General features: G+C 35.4%; 1 protein-coding gene and 1 pseudogene across 1 annotated transcript; both read left to right on the top strand.

The window, feature by feature from the left end:
- The first annotated feature begins 1,422 nt into the window (after nt 1–1,422).
- Nucleotides 1,423–13,116, top strand: LOC121240042 (annotated as a pseudogene).
- A 1,176-nt stretch (nt 13,117–14,292) lies between these two features.
- On the top strand, nt 14,293–17,538 carry LOC121240049 (60S ribosomal protein L10). The gene is made up of 4 exons (XM_041137495.1): nt 14,293–14,453; nt 15,999–16,500; nt 16,879–16,960; nt 17,279–17,538. The coding sequence occupies exons 1-4, from the start codon at nt 14,444–14,446 to the stop codon at nt 17,345–17,347; spliced, it is 663 nt and encodes a 220-aa protein (XP_040993429.1). The 5' UTR covers nt 14,293–14,443; the 3' UTR covers nt 17,348–17,538.
- The last annotated feature ends 856 nt before the right edge of the window (nt 17,539–18,394 follow it).

Here is an 18,394-nt window from a genome sequence, read left to right as displayed (position 1 = left end):
TCAAATTATATTAATTTATAAAATTATTTTTATAATAATTACTTTATAACTAAATTATTTCTCTTGATTGATTGGAATACAGAGAAAATTCACTTCAATCTCTTTCTTCTTCCTTTTGACCGTCATATCCTAATTTGGAGTCAAATTTTGGTTTTGAAATGAAACGACAAAAATATTATAAGTAACATGACGTTGATGATGTGTCTATTAGAATTGTTTCAAAAAATTTATAAGGTCTGCGATCAGAATTTTTTTATTTTGTTTTAATATATATGTTTATTTATATCCTCATTTTGGAGCATGAAAGTTTCTGGATTTTGAAAAAACGAGATGATTTTGGCTCAGTTTTTATGGAAACGCAAGAAGGTTTTTAATTTTTTAAAATTTTTTTTTTTTGGAAGTGGTCAAAGATTTATTTTTTCTTAAACTTTTCGACGATAGCAGCTGAATGGTATCTTTTTTAAGAAAAATGTTATAAACATAAAAAGATTATACAAAATAAATTTAGAAAATAACATAATTTTATATAATTAATTAGATTTATTTTATAATTATCTAAGGTATCGAATCAATAGACGTAAATTTTTTGAGAGTACGTAATTCTTAAAGTATTTTTTTTTTTTAAATTTCATCTCCTTCATGTAATTGCTATAGAGCAATCACGATAGTTGTGCACACGTTATGTGACTGATCCTTTAATTTTTTTTTTTTTTTTTATTGCAAAACACACTAGACCTACCCCTCTCTCTCTCATCAGATCTCTCTCCTCCCTCATCAACTCTCTCTCTCATCTCGGACTCTATCTCTCGTCTCGATCTCTCTCTCATCAACAGCTCTCTCTCATCTCACCTCTCAATGGCTGCTCCTGTTTCAACTCGTAATGTGTGTAATTTGGATGCAGCAAACAGTAATAGCTGCTCCCAAGACTTTTTCAAGTATCTTGCGGTCTCTGTTGAACTGTTCAGCGTTGCTTACTCTGCTCCGCATTCCGCCACCAAGTTACGGCCTTTTCAAGTTGTGAAGCCACCCCGACACGCCAGACATTATCTCGTGTTTTTGTCAAGTTTTTAGACATTATCTTATGTTTTTGTCGAGTTTGATTACTCGGACTTTCGTCAGTTTTTAATGCAAAGCACAAAAATGTCTTTCTTTTGTTTTTGGTTCGTGTGGTTAGCTATCAACTTGCTAATATCTTTTGCTCTGCGTGTATTATGGTTGCCATCAACAAGAAGTAAATGAAAGATAGCATTAAAAGCTCCCCCTTTCACGTCCCATCAGCTTCTCAGAAAAGTCACCTTCTCCAAGCTCACTGTCTGAGAAAAAATAACGCCCTTGATCTACGCCGGGCTCAGAAAGTTACCACCGTGCTCTTGGTATGAAATTTCAAACTTTCTTTTTAATTAGTTCAAGTCCCCGGGCCCCAGGTTGATACTTGTTAAATGGACGGTGAGAAGAGAGAGATTTAATTAGTAGCTTTGATGATATTGCAACCATATATAGATAGATAACATTGTAGTTGAACTCCCATCATTCTAATAGATTTCCAGGTATTCAGTGTACTTGTACGAAGGATTTCTCTTTTCTTTCTTTTTTTTTTCCCCTGACAACCTTAATTTCCTTGCCTTGCTCAGAGATTGGTTGCTCTGTTTCTTCTCAAGTTTTACGCATGAGGCTAGATTTTGAGTTGTTTGGTGATTTCTTTAATTGCTTCACTTGAATTTGAATAGTTTGGTGTTCATTTTTTTCTCAAGTGTTGAAAGCTAATATTTTTTCTTCATAAATACAAATTGAGCTGCTTTAGAGTTCAATTGCGTAAGTTCTGATAATTTTTTCCTCTTATCAGGCGGAGTACTTGGATACTACAACACTTTCCAGAACTGGGTACTCACAGAAATTTGAGGGTTCTGGTGTTCTTTGCGTTATTGGGATGTATCAGTCAAGAGCTTGGACGCATGGATTGTTTGTTTTTGCATGGTTGTGTTGGTCTTCACTACTCATCAGAGCACAGGATCCCATTAGAGCCATTACCGACCCCTAGAAGGTTATTTTGCTCAAGTTCTCTCCATTAAAAAAAGTGTTTAGAGGTTTCACCCTGCGGATGGATGGGCTGTTTTATTTATTCATGAATCCTGTAGTAACTGTTTTTGTAGTAGATTCACATTAATAGTACTAGAATCGAGTGAGATTCGTTTTGACAAATGTTTTTTATTAGTGTAATTTGGACTGTAGTTATTTTTTTGAGTGTATATGCTCAACTTGTGCCTGCTTACAGTGTTGATGAAATGATGGTTAACGTGTATTAGCGTGCAGTGACAGCATTGCAGGCCGTCAAGAGAAGTTTGATAGATCCAGAAAATCATCTAAATAATTGGAATCGAGGGGATCCATGTACATCAAATTGGACAGGGATTGTGTGCTTTAATACGACCTTAGATGATGGATATCTCCATGTTCAGCAATTGTATGATTTTAATCTTTCGTGATTTTTGTTTTTAAATTTTTTCTATCAGGGAACATTATCAATCTGAAACAATATTTCCTTTCAAGTAGAATGCTTCTGTTTTTTAATTTCTTTTTCCCCATGCATGATGAGACGTATATTACTCCATTTCTACATCTGCTCATTTTAATCAGTGCTGGGGAACAAACTTCCTTAGTTCTGCAGTCCGTTTAAGATCAAAGAAAATGATGGCTATATTCTTTTTTTTTTTTTTTTTTTTTGGCTAAATAAATGATGGCTGCATTCATTTCATTCTGATTGGATCTATTAGCCACATCTTTCTGGATTTTGCTTGAAAAGACCACCAACACGACTAATGATTTTGAACTTCATGATCCTTTCAGAGTCTTTCATGTGTCCAGATAATTAATAATGACACATTTGTTTTATAATTTATTTCCTACAGAACGAAGCAATATCTCATGTCATCACACAAAATTTGTAGTAAAAAATTCAAATATAACTGACAAGCTTTGATAAAACTTGGTTATTAATTGCCTGTAAGCATTTCCATTGAAGAAGTTGTATTAGTGCTTTAATAATTCTCCGTTGTGCCTCTTGTCTGCAGAATACTCCTACATATGAATCTATCAGGAAGTTTATTGCCAGAGCTTGGCCGTTTATCAAATATGACAATATTGTAAGGCCAAGTATTTCTGAAACCTTTTTTTTTTTTGCTACAAAAGTCGCTATTGGAATTAAGGATTTTGGATACTTCTTTCACTCAATAAACTGGAATATTGTTATCCTCCAACCTGCTTCAGCATTTGGTTTGCTTATTTTACTGAGATATATTTATATCTATCCACAATGTTAAAGGGACTTCATGTGGAACAACATAAGTGGGAGTATACCAAAGGAGATAGGATATATTACGTCTTTGGAACTCTTGTAAGTTAATGATCTTTTTTCTTCTGGATTGGATAATACTTGTTGTTGTTGATCATGTGTGTATCGGCCATAACCCAGATATGCTACTATTCCATGCATTTTAAAGCTTTGATTCAAAATATTATAGGAGATAGTCCTTGTGTCTGAACTAGTCACCTTAGTTGACCCTGTTCTGAAGTCTTAATACTCTGATATTGCAGAGCCGCGGTGCGTTTGCTTTGTCTCATGTCTAATGGATTTGTGTTTACAGGCTTCTGAATGGAAACCAATTAACAGGTTCCTTACCTGAAGAGCTTGGTTATCTTCCAAACTTGAACAGAATGCAGATTGACGAGAATCACATATCTGGATCAATACCCATATCATTTTCAAATCTGAACAAAGCAAAGCACTTGTAAGTGAATTTTTGATGCTATATTGTTTACAATCGGTTCTACAATTACTAACCCTTCACTTTTTTCCATCCTTTTGGTTTCCTTTTTTTGTTTTCTTCCTTGTGACCAGTCACATGAACAATAATTCAATAAGTGGGCAAATCCCGCCTGAACTATCCAGATTACTGAGGCTTGTTCACTTGTAAGTTGGTAATTGGCCTTCTTCTTGTCTTTCATAATTAGTTATCTGTCAGTTTCATCCATGAGTTCAATGACCATCTTCAGCTCTGAACCTACAGGCTTCTTGATAATAACAACTCATCAGGGCATCTGCCACCAGAGTTCTCTGAAATGCCAAGTTTTACGATACTGTATGGTTTTTACTATCCTGGAACCTAAATAAATTTTATGTTTATCACATAAGTGTCCTTACATAAAACATATAAATTTGTTTTCCTTTTCTTTTGCTTCTCAACTCAAACATGATTATGATTTCTAAATTTTCCTTTTTCCTACAATGTTATTTTATTAGGTACTCTTTTTTCAAGTTTCTTATTGATTCCAATTCTTTGATTTGCAGTCAGCTTGATAATAATCACTTTGATGGCACTACAATTCCAGCTTCATACAGCAACATGTCTGAATTGCTGAAGTTGTAAGTACACGTTTTAATGCTTTGTTTTTAACATGGTTTTTAGAGGCAAAGGCAGTGCAAGGTGGTAGCCTTAAGGTGTGAGGCTGAAAGTGTATATTTATTTTAACACTTTTTTTGGCCCAAATGATTGGATAATATTTTTTCCCCAAAATGCAAAACAAAAATAGTGGAAAACGCCAACAACATAATAATGACATAGGATAGCCATAGGTTTGAGGAACGATATAGAAACTATTCTAACATCAATCTAAAAGAATAGAAATGGGAATACTACTCAACTTAGGCATGTTTCTCTGGACATCTTAGGTAGTATGAATGCATTTCATTGCAGTTTATCAAACATCAAGTCAAGTGGTATCCTGAACAATCAGGAATGTTTATGGTTTATCCTTTCCTATTTGATATTTCATCACCTGATGTACTATTCTCGAGTTTTAAAGAAGTCATGTTTTCTTTATCAGCTATCACATAGCACTCATGTTCATAGAAGTTTTACAGGCTTGAAAGATGGCAACCAATAAGCATGTGCGTTCACATCCATGCCAAAATTGAAAATATTTGTATTTTGGTTGGCTTTGGCAGGAGCCTTAAGAATTGCAACTTGCAAGGACCAATTCCTGATTTTAGCCAAATACCAAACCTTTACTATCTGTAAGTGGATTTACTTTGTTTCCTTTCCAATTCCTTTTGAGATGATCAAGCACGAGCTCCAAGGAAAACAAACAAATATATAAATGCACCAGGCTGAATAAAATCTCTCTACTTTGTTAAAAACAACTCTGCTTGCTAATTTTACGCTATTTATATCTTATTTTTATATAAATTTCAGGGACCTCAGTTCAAATCAGCTAAATGGGTCCGTACCTCCAGGTAGATTTTCTGAGAATATCACGACAATGTAAGATTCTCCATCTTTTGAATGATGTCATCTACATTTTTTTTTTTTTTTTTGTGTTTGCCATCAAGTTTCATTTATTATAAAATATCTCTAGATGTGTCTTTCAGTTTTTAAAAAAGAATTTTCACTATCGTTTTGCTGACTTCTGAAAGCTATTATATGAACTATTTGATCAGCTATTTATCCAACGACAATATTAATGGAACAGTTCCTGCCAGCTTTTCAGGTCTTCCTAAAATTCAAAGACTGTGAGTGCTCATCACTTTCTCTGTCTTCCTTTTGTGTTCAGTTCTGTGGTTTAATGATATTGTATATTGTTTCATTTCTATCTTAACTTTACATTTTAACTTAGTTGTTACTATCAGCCTGTAAATTTAACTGGCAGCAAAATAAATTGAGTTTATCTGGTATACTTTTCCCCATGGCAGGTCACTTTCCAACAATTTATTGAGTGGCTCTATTCCATCGACCATTTGGCAAAGTAGGACTTTGAACAAAATGGAAACCCTAATGGTGTAAGACCTGAATGACAATGTCACTACTTCCCTTGGTTGAAAGTGATTTTTTTTTTTTTTTAAATTTTATGGGAGAGTAGGTGTGTGTCTGCATTAGTTTTGACTTTTATGAGTTTTGGAAGGATCTCGTACGGATCCTCTAAGCTATTTCTTGCGGCTCTTCGATATTCCAGGGAGTTGCAGAATAATAAGCTTTCAAGTATTACAGGCAGTACTACTCTACCTCTGAATGTCACTGTCAGGTTCGTTTCTATGCATGCTTCCTGATTTGTTTCATATAGAATGTCATGTGTAATGAAATATCTTCAAATAAATACAACTATTTGTTTAAAGGTTGTGAGTGTGCTCTTTTTAATTGAGGTCGTGAGGTGTAAGAGACACAGCATTATGATCATATCACTACTTTTTAGTTTTTATTGTTAACATTCAGGCTTCAAGGGAATCCCGTATGCTCGATTATCAACCTAGTCCAGTTCTGGTGATCTGAAAGTAAGAACAACGATAACAGTCAGAGATTGCCAAATACAAACACTTCTGTTTGTCTACCTCAAACATGCCCACCCCCTTATGAATATTCCCCTACATGTCCTGCGCCCTGCTTCTGTGCTGCTCCTATACTTATTGGATATCGGTTGAAAAGTCCTGGATTCAGCGATTTTCACCCTTACAGAGATACATTTGAGAAATTTCTGGCACCTACTCTTCAGTTATTTAATTATCAGCTTCATATTGATTCGTTTATATGGGAAGAAGGACCTCGATTGAGAATGTACTTGAAGCTTTTCCCTGTATATGATGCTAATATAAAAAGTCCTAGTTCCTTCAATATGAGTGAGATACAGCGAATCATGCATACTTTCGTCTCATGGAAAATTTCTAATCCTGATGTATTTGGACCTTATGAAGTTCTGAACTTCACTCATAAATATGGTACGTCTTTAAACTCTTGTCTTACATATTTTGTGAGAGAATTTTGTTGAAGTTGGAACTAATGTTTATTTACCAGGTGAATAATGCAAAAATGTGTTGTCTTACTAATTTGACCTCAACATGCAAATCTATTTTTTCTAATTCATTTGACCTTTACCTTCAAACCCTTCGCCATGTGGCATTATTCTTGTGTGTGCATATGTGTTTCTGTGTTTGCATCATTCTTGACTATATTTGTCCCTTTGAGTAACATGTGGATTGTGTCTATGATTGGCACAGTTAACCTTGGGTAACCTTTTGTTTTGCTGCCAAATTTTGTTGTAGATAGGCTTGGTCTACTCAGTTCAATGCTTTCACCATAGTGATGCTATGCTAAGTGGTATAGCATATACAGTTGTACCACTGTGATCCAGCACATATGTGAATAGCTGCAATGATTAGTTCAATATAAACTTTGATTAGCCAGGCAATTAAGTTGTGTTCTTGTAACCCCCCCCCCCCCCCCCCCCCCCCCCCAAAAAAAAAAAAATCAGAATAGAAATGCTACTTTAACATTAACTCACACCTGTTAAGAGCTCCAACATAATAAATCTTATCCATTTTATCAAAATTTTGAATAAAAAGAGAAGGGTGTGGGGCCCAAAGGGCTCGAGGGTGACAGTTCTATATTTTGACCGAACAGGAAGCTCCAAATTCACACCATGTGCCACTCACGACTTGACTCCCACATAGATGAAAATATGTTTGGGTCATTTCTTACCTTCTTTTATGTCCTCGAATAGGAAGTGGATATTGTATAGTGTTGGTTTGTTTTTTGTTTATTTTTTTACTAATGCCACAGACAAATCCCCCTCATGGTTTTCACTAATGCCACAGACAATTCCCCCTCTCCAAGGTTTGCTTTAAGCAAAGGTGCATTGGTTGGCATAGTGTTGGGGACCATTGCCGGTGCAGTTACATTGTCTGTTCTTGTTTCTCTTTTGACGCTGAAAGTGCATACAAGGAACTACCCTGCTGTTTCAAGAAGACGTCGTTGTGAGTATCTTATGTTAATGATGTTAAGATGCTCAGGTAGACATGAGTTTTCATTGTGCCTTTTGTTTCTAAACATGATTAGGCCTGTCAATCAAGCCAGGCTGATACACAAAGGCCTCAGCCTGCCCTATACCATAATACTTTGCGGCATATTCGCCTTAACCATCTCTAAGTTGAAGACCAACTTGTAGCCACTATCATAACAACAGGGTTGACGGGTAAGTTGCAACCTCTGTGTGTGGTATGTATGATTTGAACATGCTGATAATTCATACCTATTTATAATATATATAAATTTCAAAGCTGGTTGAACCACATCATCACATTTCCCTCATAAATTTTGTTATTTATACATTTAATCTTAAAACAATTTTAAAGTTTAAAGGTTTGCAAGAAGTTATAATTTGCTAACTTTATTTTATTTACCTAAAAAGGATCCTTCAATTCTTGTCCATTCCCCAAAGAAACCTTTCAGTTCTCTTGAGGGAGCTTTCCTTCCGTTTAGCCATATCAGCCATTCCCATTACATATGTCATTAAATGAAATTAAATAATATATAAAATTAAAGGCTAAAGTTTTTAAATAAAAAATAATATATCTAATTAGAGTAGTAATTTTCATTTTAGAGGCTTGTAGTTTTTCATAACACGTTTTTCTTTTTTTTCAACTCATGCCTTTTTAGTTTTGTAACCAATGGAGTGATAAAATTTATTAAATTTTCAAGGAAGTTAAAGAGCCTTTAAAGTATTTTTTTTTTATAGGTAATAAGAAATTGTATTCCAAGTAAATAGGCATAGACAATTATATAGGAAGTATACAAGTGATTATACCTAGATACAAGCTAAAGAAAAACAAAACTAAAACAAAACATTACAAGTATTCTCATCCCTTGCAAGGTTCTTCACCCAAAAACTTAAAAGAGCTAAAGAAAAAATCCCTAAATTCCCCCATAGTACGTTCGCGATCATCAAAACACCTCCCATTTCTCTCTAACCATAAACACCAAAACAAACACAAGGGAATCATCCTCCAAAATTCTGCATTGCCTCCACAACCCACTGAACCATGCCAACTAGCCAAAAAGTGCACCACTCGCAATGGCATAACCCAAACAATGCCAACCCTTGCAAATATCTCATTCCAAAAGGCTGTCACAAACTCACAATGGAGAAAAAGATGATTAACAGATTCACCATCTTTTTTACACATGGAACACCAATCAATTACAAATAATCCTCTTTTCCTCAAATTATCTACGGTTAAAATTTTCTCAAGTGACACCAACCAACAGAAGAGTGCAACTTTACTAGGGACCTTTGTATTCCAGATACATTTCCAGGGGTATGCTGAGTCACCATGACTATTTAACACCTTGTAGTAAGATCTCACTGAAAATCTGGAATTATAATCATGTATCTACAGCAGCCTATCCTCCCCATTCTGATCGATCTTCATATCATATAACTTTGCAAAGAAATCAGCAGCTTCACACACTTCCCATTCCTGTAATTCTCTATTAAAATCCACATTCTATTGCAGAAGATTATTGGAGATCTGATACGATTCAGCCACTGCAGCCCCATTGTTTCTAGCTATCCTAAAGAGATTAGGATAAATAGATTTGAGAGCTGAATCCCCACACCATACATCATACCAGAAAAAAAATATTAGTCCCTTTCCCCACTTTGAAATTAATGTTATTGACAAACACCCCCCAATTCCAACCAAATGGACTTCCATAAACTCACCCCAAACGCCCCTTTAACTTCTTTAGTACACCAACTCCCCCACATCCTTCCATATTTGACATCCACAATCTGCCTCCATAATGCATTACTCTCTTTGTTGTACCTCCAAGGCCACTTCCCAAGAAGAGCCTTATTGAAAAGCTTTAAATTCCTAATGCCTAAACCCCCACATGACACTGGGACACAAACTTTATTCCAGCTCACCAAGTGAAATTTTCTTTCCTCCCAATACCATGCCATAAGAAATTCCTGAAAATTTTCTCGATTCTTTTAGCTACTCCAGCAGGTAACTATAAATTATTATTTTGTATTGCCATAGTTTTTTTAACACTATAAAGAGCTTGTGGTCCTTCTCTTCCTTCAAATAAATTTTGTAAGGTTTCTCATCACCTAGCATAGAATAAAGGAGAGTAAGGGAAGAGAAGATCAAGAAACTCAACCAAATTTTGGACATCAATGTGCTAACATTGGTACTTTTTTAAAAATATTTTATTTATTATATAGTGACTCAAAGTATGCTAAGTTTTAGTTACATTTAATTTTTTTGTTGTTTGATAAATTTAGCAATTTTTGTGTATCACACAGGTTCACGGCTAGTATAAAATACTTAGGCTAGGCTAGTTTGGGCTGACTTGAGCAAGCGGCCTACAATATCCAAAACAAGCTCAAAAAGCCAACGATCAAACAAAGGTTGGCTGTATATCTTCAGGCCCTACAAGTGGGCTCCTGGCTAGTTCAGCCCCATTGAGCATCCTAATTGTGATGCCACTTATGATTTTAGGAAAATGATTTTTGCAAGCCTAGGGCGTGCAACCCTCATGCACGCCCTTTGGAAAAAAGTGGACCCATCTGAAAAAACTCACTTTGTCCAGTTGTGTATATTGGGATTATGCCTGTATTTAGACATCCACTCAAAATATTCAGAACTTGAAAGTGTGATGGAAAGATTGATACGTAATGATATCAATTATTTCAAAACAAATGCCATGACATCTTTATATGCAGCATCTATCACGGTGCCTTTTCATTTTTGACATTGTACCTGTATTTAATATGCAGCATCTAATGCCTCCCTGAAAATTGATGGTGTGAAGGCTTTCACTTATGGAGAATTGGCTATGGCTACAAACAATTTCAACAGCTCCACTCAGGTTGGTGAAGGAGGGTATGGAAAGGTATATAAAGGCATTCTGGCAGACGGTACAGTCGTGGCCATAAAGCGTGCACAAGAGGGATCCTTACAGGGTGAAAAGGAGTTCTTAACAGAGATAGAATTGTTGTTAAGGTTACATCATCGGAACCTTGTGTCGTTGATTGGATATTGTGATGAAGAATTTGAACAAGTGTTTTTTTCTTATATTGATTATTTATGAAACGAAAAATAAGCAGATTGGTTATCCATCAATTTTACTTCTTTGTTTATGAGGAAATGATTCCTATTAACTTAGGAAATAATGCAACTAAACAAAGTGTTCGTGAAAGCTAAAAAAATTGTAAAACATTGCATGTAGCTTTTTGAATTATGGTGAGCAATAAAATAAATCAAGCTCAATCTAGAGACGTTACATATGAGATGCATTTTTTTTGTTGATCCTGTAAAAAGATATGCTTGGTTCTTCATGACTATCAGATTATTTGATTCTAAAAGATGCATCAAAAACTCAAATGTCAAATTTATGATGAAGGTTCCTCCAAAAGAAATTGTTTGATTTTGTGAAGAAGGACTGGTTTTTCTTGTTATCTGTTGCTGAATGTGTTGATATTTTTATTGGGAAAAGCTTCATGCAAGTATTGTTGCGCATGCAGATGTTGGTCTATGAGTTTATATCAAATGGTACTCTAAGGGATCACCTTTCTGGTACACCTTCAATTCATCCTTCAACTTTTCCCTTTATTTGACTATTGCTTTCTTTTTTGAGGTGTTTTTCATTACATACCCCGGGGTGCAAGTGGAACATTGTAAAATATAATTTGTAATAGTACACTTCCTCCCCCCTCTCCCTCTCTTTCTATCTTTTTTTCTTTTTGAGCTAAATGGAACAGTTTTATTTTTGAAATTCTACACTACGTTCTAATGGTGGTTGATTTATTTACAAAACAGCCAAGTGTAAAGAACCTCCAAGTTTTGCCATGAGACTGAGAATTGCACTGGGATCAGCTAAGGGCATCCTTTACCTACATACGGAAGCTGATCCTCCAATATTTCACCGAGATATCAAGGCCTCCAACATATTATTGGACTCAAGTATACCGCTAAAGTTGCCGATTTTGGACTTTCGCGACTTGCCCCTGTTCCAGATATCGAAGGGACCATGCCTGCTCATGTATCCACAGTTGTGAAGGGGACACCAGTAAGACTCTTATAGTCGACATATTCCTTCTGCGATTATAAATTCAGAGTGTTCATACAACAATTTATACTTTCTTTAAATGGATCTCAAACTTTATGAAACAGACTTAATGTCAGTTGAAAAATGCAACTGATGTATATTAGTTTATTCTCTCATTGTATTAACTTTGCAGGGTTACCTAGATCCAGAGTACTTCTTAACTCATATGCTGACGGACAAAAGTGATGTTTATAGTCTTGGTGTTGTATTTCTAGAACTCCTGACTGGGATGCAGCCAATTTCACGTGGCAAAAACATGGTCAGAGAGGTATAACCTTATAGACCTGTTTGCCTTCACTTCATTAGGGACTCAATGGTATTGTAAGGTGATATACAGAAAAGTAATTTATACCTAGTTTTACTTCTGGAGCGTATAAAGTAATGAAAACAGTCCATTCATGATCTCATGGCCATTAGATTCAAATAAAAGCATACTTAGCAATACAAGGCACCCCAGTAAGTCAAGCGAAAATCAGAACTTCGTGGCACGTTGTCAGTATACTAGCATTTAAGATTACTTTTTGCCATATTTAAGATCGCTTTCTCACAATGTTTCTATTTTTTTTTTTTTCCATTTTTTCATTTAGATGCATAAACTGGCTGAAATTTATAACAGCCATGTTTTCATTTATAATAGTCTCTTGTAATTTATAATTATTCTTGCCCATTTCAGGTTAAGGTTGCATATAAATCTGGAATGATCTTTTCGGTCGTTGATGAGCGAATGGGTTCTTATCCTTCTGATTATGTGGTGAAGTTTTTTAGTTTGGCTATGAAGTGTTGCCAAGATGAAACAGATGCACGACCTTCAATGGCAGAGGTGGTCCGAGAACTTGAAAGTATATGCCTTTCGATGCCCGGGTCCGACATCAAAATGTCATATCCCATGCCCATGGTCACAGATGCTGTAAAGCTTGACACTTTACCATCATCCTCTTCAATGGAGAATCCATTAGTATCAATGTCAACAGATACATCTGGCAGCAACCTTGTTAGTGGAGTCATTCCAAGCATCACTCCTAGATAGAAAACATTTCGTGGGAAAAAAATGGTTGTACGGTTACTAGAATCCTTAAAATTCGAACTGAGAAAACTTTCTTTATGATTTTGGCTTCTGATTATGTTTATGTTCTCTCACTTTCCTTTTGGAGAATCTTTTGGAAAAATTATAGTTATTGGTGGTTATACCCTTTTTTTTTTTTTTAATTTTATGAGCAAATAGTGTTACTTGCTAAATATATGTGGCGAAATACTAGATCAGAGTACAATGGAAGCATTTATCTGGAGCGGTAAATCTCAAATCAATTGTGGATGTTCCACAGACTTCCAAGGTGGTTGTTGTTCGTCTGGAATCATCCTCGTCGAAAGTGGAGTATACTACGTGGTAATACCAAAGCAATACTCACAAATTCTATAACCTAAATATCAGAAATAGAGAAATACATTTTAAGAGTGATTTTTGTTCCCCTTAGAATTATGCCTCAAAGGGGAAGGGGCTCTATATATTATAGTCCCTCCAACTGTAATGGGCCAGCCATCAAGGCCATTAATTAACCCACTTCATATTCTTTGTATATACAAAGGGGAAGGGATGCCTACTTTGGGCACCCTCATTGGAGGACCAAGCTAATTCCATTTTGAAGTCTTTATTGTTTTTATTAGAATATAAACTCAACGGATTAAATTTATTTATTTATGTCGTTTTAAGTTTTTAGAATCATTAATGATTCAAAGAGTTTGAACCTCAGTTTCACATTTCATCTTCATATCAATTAAATAAGAGTTCTTCTACTTATAAGTTGGTGCGTAAAGTTTTACACCCTTCTTGCTGTTAACATTACAAGACTTGATTTATAAGAGATTTAAATTTTAAATTTCTATTATAAATCAAGTATTACCATGTCAACGTATAGAAGACGTGCTTTATACGGCAGCTTACAAATATAATTTTTCATTAAATAAGTTAGGAGAAATACCTTTAAAAAATATATAGATCACAACAAATGAACTATGGCTAAATAATATTAATCCCAAAAAGTCATGTTTTATTATTGGAAAGTTTAAATATTAAATTTAAAACACTCATCTTAATTACTGTCCAATGCGTCCATAAATTTTTAAATGAATATGAAATAAAGGAATAACATATAGCATCTCTTCTATGATGTTGAGCATTTTTCTTTTTTCTTTTTTTAATTTTAATTTTTGTAGAGACGAAAATTTTATTATAGAAATTTAAAAGAGCCGGGTCCAAGAAGGAAACCGACTCATTGTGACTGGGCTGGGCTGCGCTACGCAACGTACACGTAATTGGACCGTGTCGGTTTAATGGGCCTATCAGCATGACGCAAGCTCACACGTATTCAGGGGTTTCCAAATTCCAGAAAGAAAAGGTCCAATTTCGTACCGCCATACCCATCTGTATATATACCCAAGCCTGATTCTGCTCTCTCAAATTTTAGGGTTCTTTTGGCTGGAGGCCGTGTAAGCAGCAGAGAAGAGTAGCCATGGGGAGGAGTAAGTCTGTTCTTATTTTGTATTTTTTTTTTTTTAACACTGATATTGATTTCTGAAATTCATGATATGTGTCATTTGCTGTTTCGCTCCATCTATGGCTTGATGTCGGAAATGGCCTCCTGGTCGGAAATTAAGGAGATATCCGTGATTGAATAATAATTTTTCGTATTATTTATCTCGAACAGTTTTCTGTCTAGCCTTAATGTTTTCCTCTTTCACTTATCGCTGCGAATTTGTTTCGCACATGGAGCATGTTTTGTGTTGTTATATGGCTTCGCGTATTCTTTGTTTGATTGCTAATATTTCATGGAAGAAGAAATGAATGGACTTTAGAGGCCCATTCATTATTGTTAGTTAAAAGTAGGTTTTTTTTTTTTTTTTTTTTTTTTTAAAGGAAGGCATTTGGGAAAGTGTTAAACTTGGGACTTCAAGGAACTTACTTCAAATAATGAAGTTAATAGTCTTTCGATTAGTTGATGATACGAGAGTACATTCCTATATTAAAAGGGATATCATGTTCAATTTCGAATCTTGCTGAGCCTATTTGAAATAATGAAGTTAATACTTTTTCGTTTAATTGGTGCTACAAAAGAACAGTCATATGTTAAGTACCACAGGCTGATTGGCTGTGAACTAGACGATGTGGATTCACTTTGAGATGGTGATGTGATGTAGTTGAGGATCATTAAACCGAGATTTGTTAGATGTGAGAATGCTATGGTGTGGATATACAATTTTTTTTTTATTGGCACCGGGTGTCCAAGAATAGTGTCCCGATTAATCCCAAGGGTGCATAGGCTCTCGGCAAGGAGTTTCCCAAAAGTGCACAACGGGCTATTCAAGGGGAAAATCCCCCAGTCCAATTGCCCCTAGAGATTGTTTGCACCCAAGGGGATTTGAACCTTAGACCTGGGGAGAGCATACCCTCAAGCCCAAGTCGTTTACCACTTTGAGCCAACCCCTTGGGATTGTGTGGATATACAAATTAAGAACAGTGACCTGATAATAATTCTAGGGTGGGGACATTTAATGATATGATGCTGATACGAATTTGGTGTTCTCTATATTTTTATTAAAATGATGATAGGTGAATATGTTTGTTGTTAATGGCAAAATCCGAATTAAGTTACACTTTAATTGAAACTATCCGAATTGCCTATAGATATTATGTTCCTTGTCACTTATTAAAAAAAAATGCATGTCCCTTGTAAAACTCTGTTCTGCTCGTTGCCAGAATTTCTACTGGAAGCCTCTATAGTCCACTAGATGATGGGTAGTTTATGTGAAGTGGTTTGGGATTCTGCCTTCTGTGCTTCTTTTTACTCTTAGCATTGTTTTTATAACTAATCAACATTGTCTGCTTCACTTATTTCACGGTGCAATATATTTTTTCATTATAGTTTATCATTACTTACTATTGTTAGGCTTTTACATTTTTGATGTAATGCTTCAAACTGAATAGTTCTGAAGTATCAAAATTTTTCTAGGTGCTTATGTTTGCAAGGTAATTGGTGGCACAGTATTTGATGACCTTTTGTTTTGCAGGACCTGCGAGGTGTTATCGCCAGATCAAGAATAAGCCATACCCAAAATCACGGTTTTGCCGTGGTGTACCTGACCCCAAGATCAGGATTTATGACGTAGGAATGAAGAAGAAAGGTGTGGATGAGTTCCCTTTCTGCGTTCATTTGGTTTCATGGGAAAAAGAGAATGTTTCAAGTGAAGCTCTTGAGGCTGCACGTATTGCTTGCAACAAATATATGGCCAAATTTGCCGGGAAAGATGCATTCCATTTGCGAGTCAGGGTGCATCCTTTCCATGTCCTGCGTATCAACAAGATGCTTTCATGTGCTGGAGCTGATAGGCTTCAGACTGGGATGAGGGGTGCTTTTGGGAAACCACTGGGCACTTGTGCGAGAGTGAGCATTGGCCAAGTTCTCCTGTCTGTTCGTTGCAAGGACAGCAACAGCCATCATGCACAGGAGGCCCTACGCCGTGCAAAATTCAAGTTTCCTGGTCGTCAGAAGATCATTGTCAGCAGGAAGTGGTACGTGGGCATATTCATCTTCTGTTTTGAACTTCGATTATTAAAGTGCTCTTGTAGGTCCTCTAGATTTATTTTTCCTTTTGAGGAGTTGTGTCTGAATACTGAGGTTAAATATAATGTGTTTTATAGGATTGCTTTTGTTTTTGCTGATTTTTTTTTTGGTAACTCCTTTATTTTTTATTGGGATAGGTTTGTTCCTAGGTGCTGTTAATTTGTTATATTTTTATGTCATGTCTTCTTCAAGTCTCATTTATTATAATATAATGTTTTTGTTCATATAGATTGCCGTATTTTATTAGATGGCTTAATGAACACCCACTCTCTCCAACATAGGGTATACTGAGTTAGACCTTATTCTTTATATGTTGCAATGTTCAGGGGTTTCACCAAGTTCAACAGGACCGATTACTTGAGGTTCAAAACGGAGAATCGGATTGTACCAGATGGTGTCAATGCGAAGGTTTGTCTTTGATAGTTTTTGTAGAATATGTAATGACTGAGTTATGTTAAAAGTGTTTCTGTTGATCCCTCCCTCTCTCTCCCTTTCTCTGTCTCTCAAATTATGTTAATTTTTAATATTGTAAGAAAATTTCTACATACCACACTCTCATCCCACTATGATGACATGACATTGTTCATCAACCATTTAATTTTTCTTTATAAAAATAAATGATGATCCTAGAGTGATAAAAGTGCACATTTTACATAGTGGGATGGGTGTGTGATTTGTTACTCATCTTGTAAATTCAGAACTAATAAAGTTTTCTCAATCTTGCAGCTTCTTGGATGCCATGGACCTTTGGCGAACCGTCGACCTGGAAGAGCATTTTTGGAAGCTACTGCTTAGGATATATTGTTGCTTAAGGAATGTGTTCTACAGTTGGCATTCAAGTTTTGATCGCTGTTATAGAGCTACCTAGAGTACCTCTTTGTTTTTGTAATGGATATCATGTGTTTTGAGAGATTTTCCAAATGTCTCTGGTTATTTGGTGGATTTACAGGTTTTGTTTAATGTTTGGAATATATCGTGTTCTTTAAGTCTCTGTGTCAGTATCTTTGGCATCCTTTTGCTAAGGCTGTTATTGTTATTATCTAGCTCAATTCTGGTGGATAGTCTCCTTGTTTGTGAAGAATATGCAAGTAAAAGCAGTGAGAGAATCTTACCCACCGAACCATTGACTGTTAAGGATAATGATCTTGTTTTGGTCAAAACTCTAGAGGGGTTAGGCTCGAAACCTTCATTGGATGTTGGTGCTTTTCACTAGCGAGAAGATAAATAGGTAAATAAGTTAGATAAACTTGAGTTGAGACCGGACCTTCATCGATTTTGACTAAAGAAGGGCTTCCATAACATCTTCTTGAGAAGCTTCTTTGACTTCATCTTATAATGGCCTTGCAACTTGTAAGATAGCTGAATTCCCAAGACATTACTAACATTTGTTACGGGTTTGTAGAAAAGTAAGACTGTTTCTTGGTTCATGTACTTTACAAAAAAAGGAAAAAAAGAGGAAGATATAAAAATTAAAAAAAAAAAAAATCCATTATCATGACTAATGTTTCTTACAGAGTACAATTTTGTAGCAATAGAAGAATTGAAGCATTTCTTTAATATTGATTTTTGATGCATTTTTTGGTATGGCCAGAACCCAACGATAAGAATGAACAAGCTCACGATAGTGGCTTGGACGTTGATATTGCGTTCTTGTGTTCATCCGTGAAAGTAAATTATAAATAAATGACATGAAATATAAGTGAGAAATGAAATATAAATGAGAAAGATATATAGATTTACGTGATTTATCATAAAAGTTTAATTCCACTAAGTGTTTGGGGGCAAATCTTCTATGCTCGGTGAATTTTACAACCCCGTATGGCATTGTTTATCTCTCAATAC

Source organism: Juglans microcarpa x Juglans regia, chromosome 7D (genome assembly GCF_004785595.1).
Source record: "Juglans microcarpa x Juglans regia isolate MS1-56 chromosome 7D, Jm3101_v1.0, whole genome shotgun sequence".
Taxonomy (NCBI): domain Eukaryota; kingdom Viridiplantae; phylum Streptophyta; class Magnoliopsida; order Fagales; family Juglandaceae; genus Juglans; species Juglans microcarpa x Juglans regia.
The sequence above is the reverse complement of the archived record's forward strand: the minus strand, read 5'-3'. Positions and strand labels throughout refer to the sequence as shown.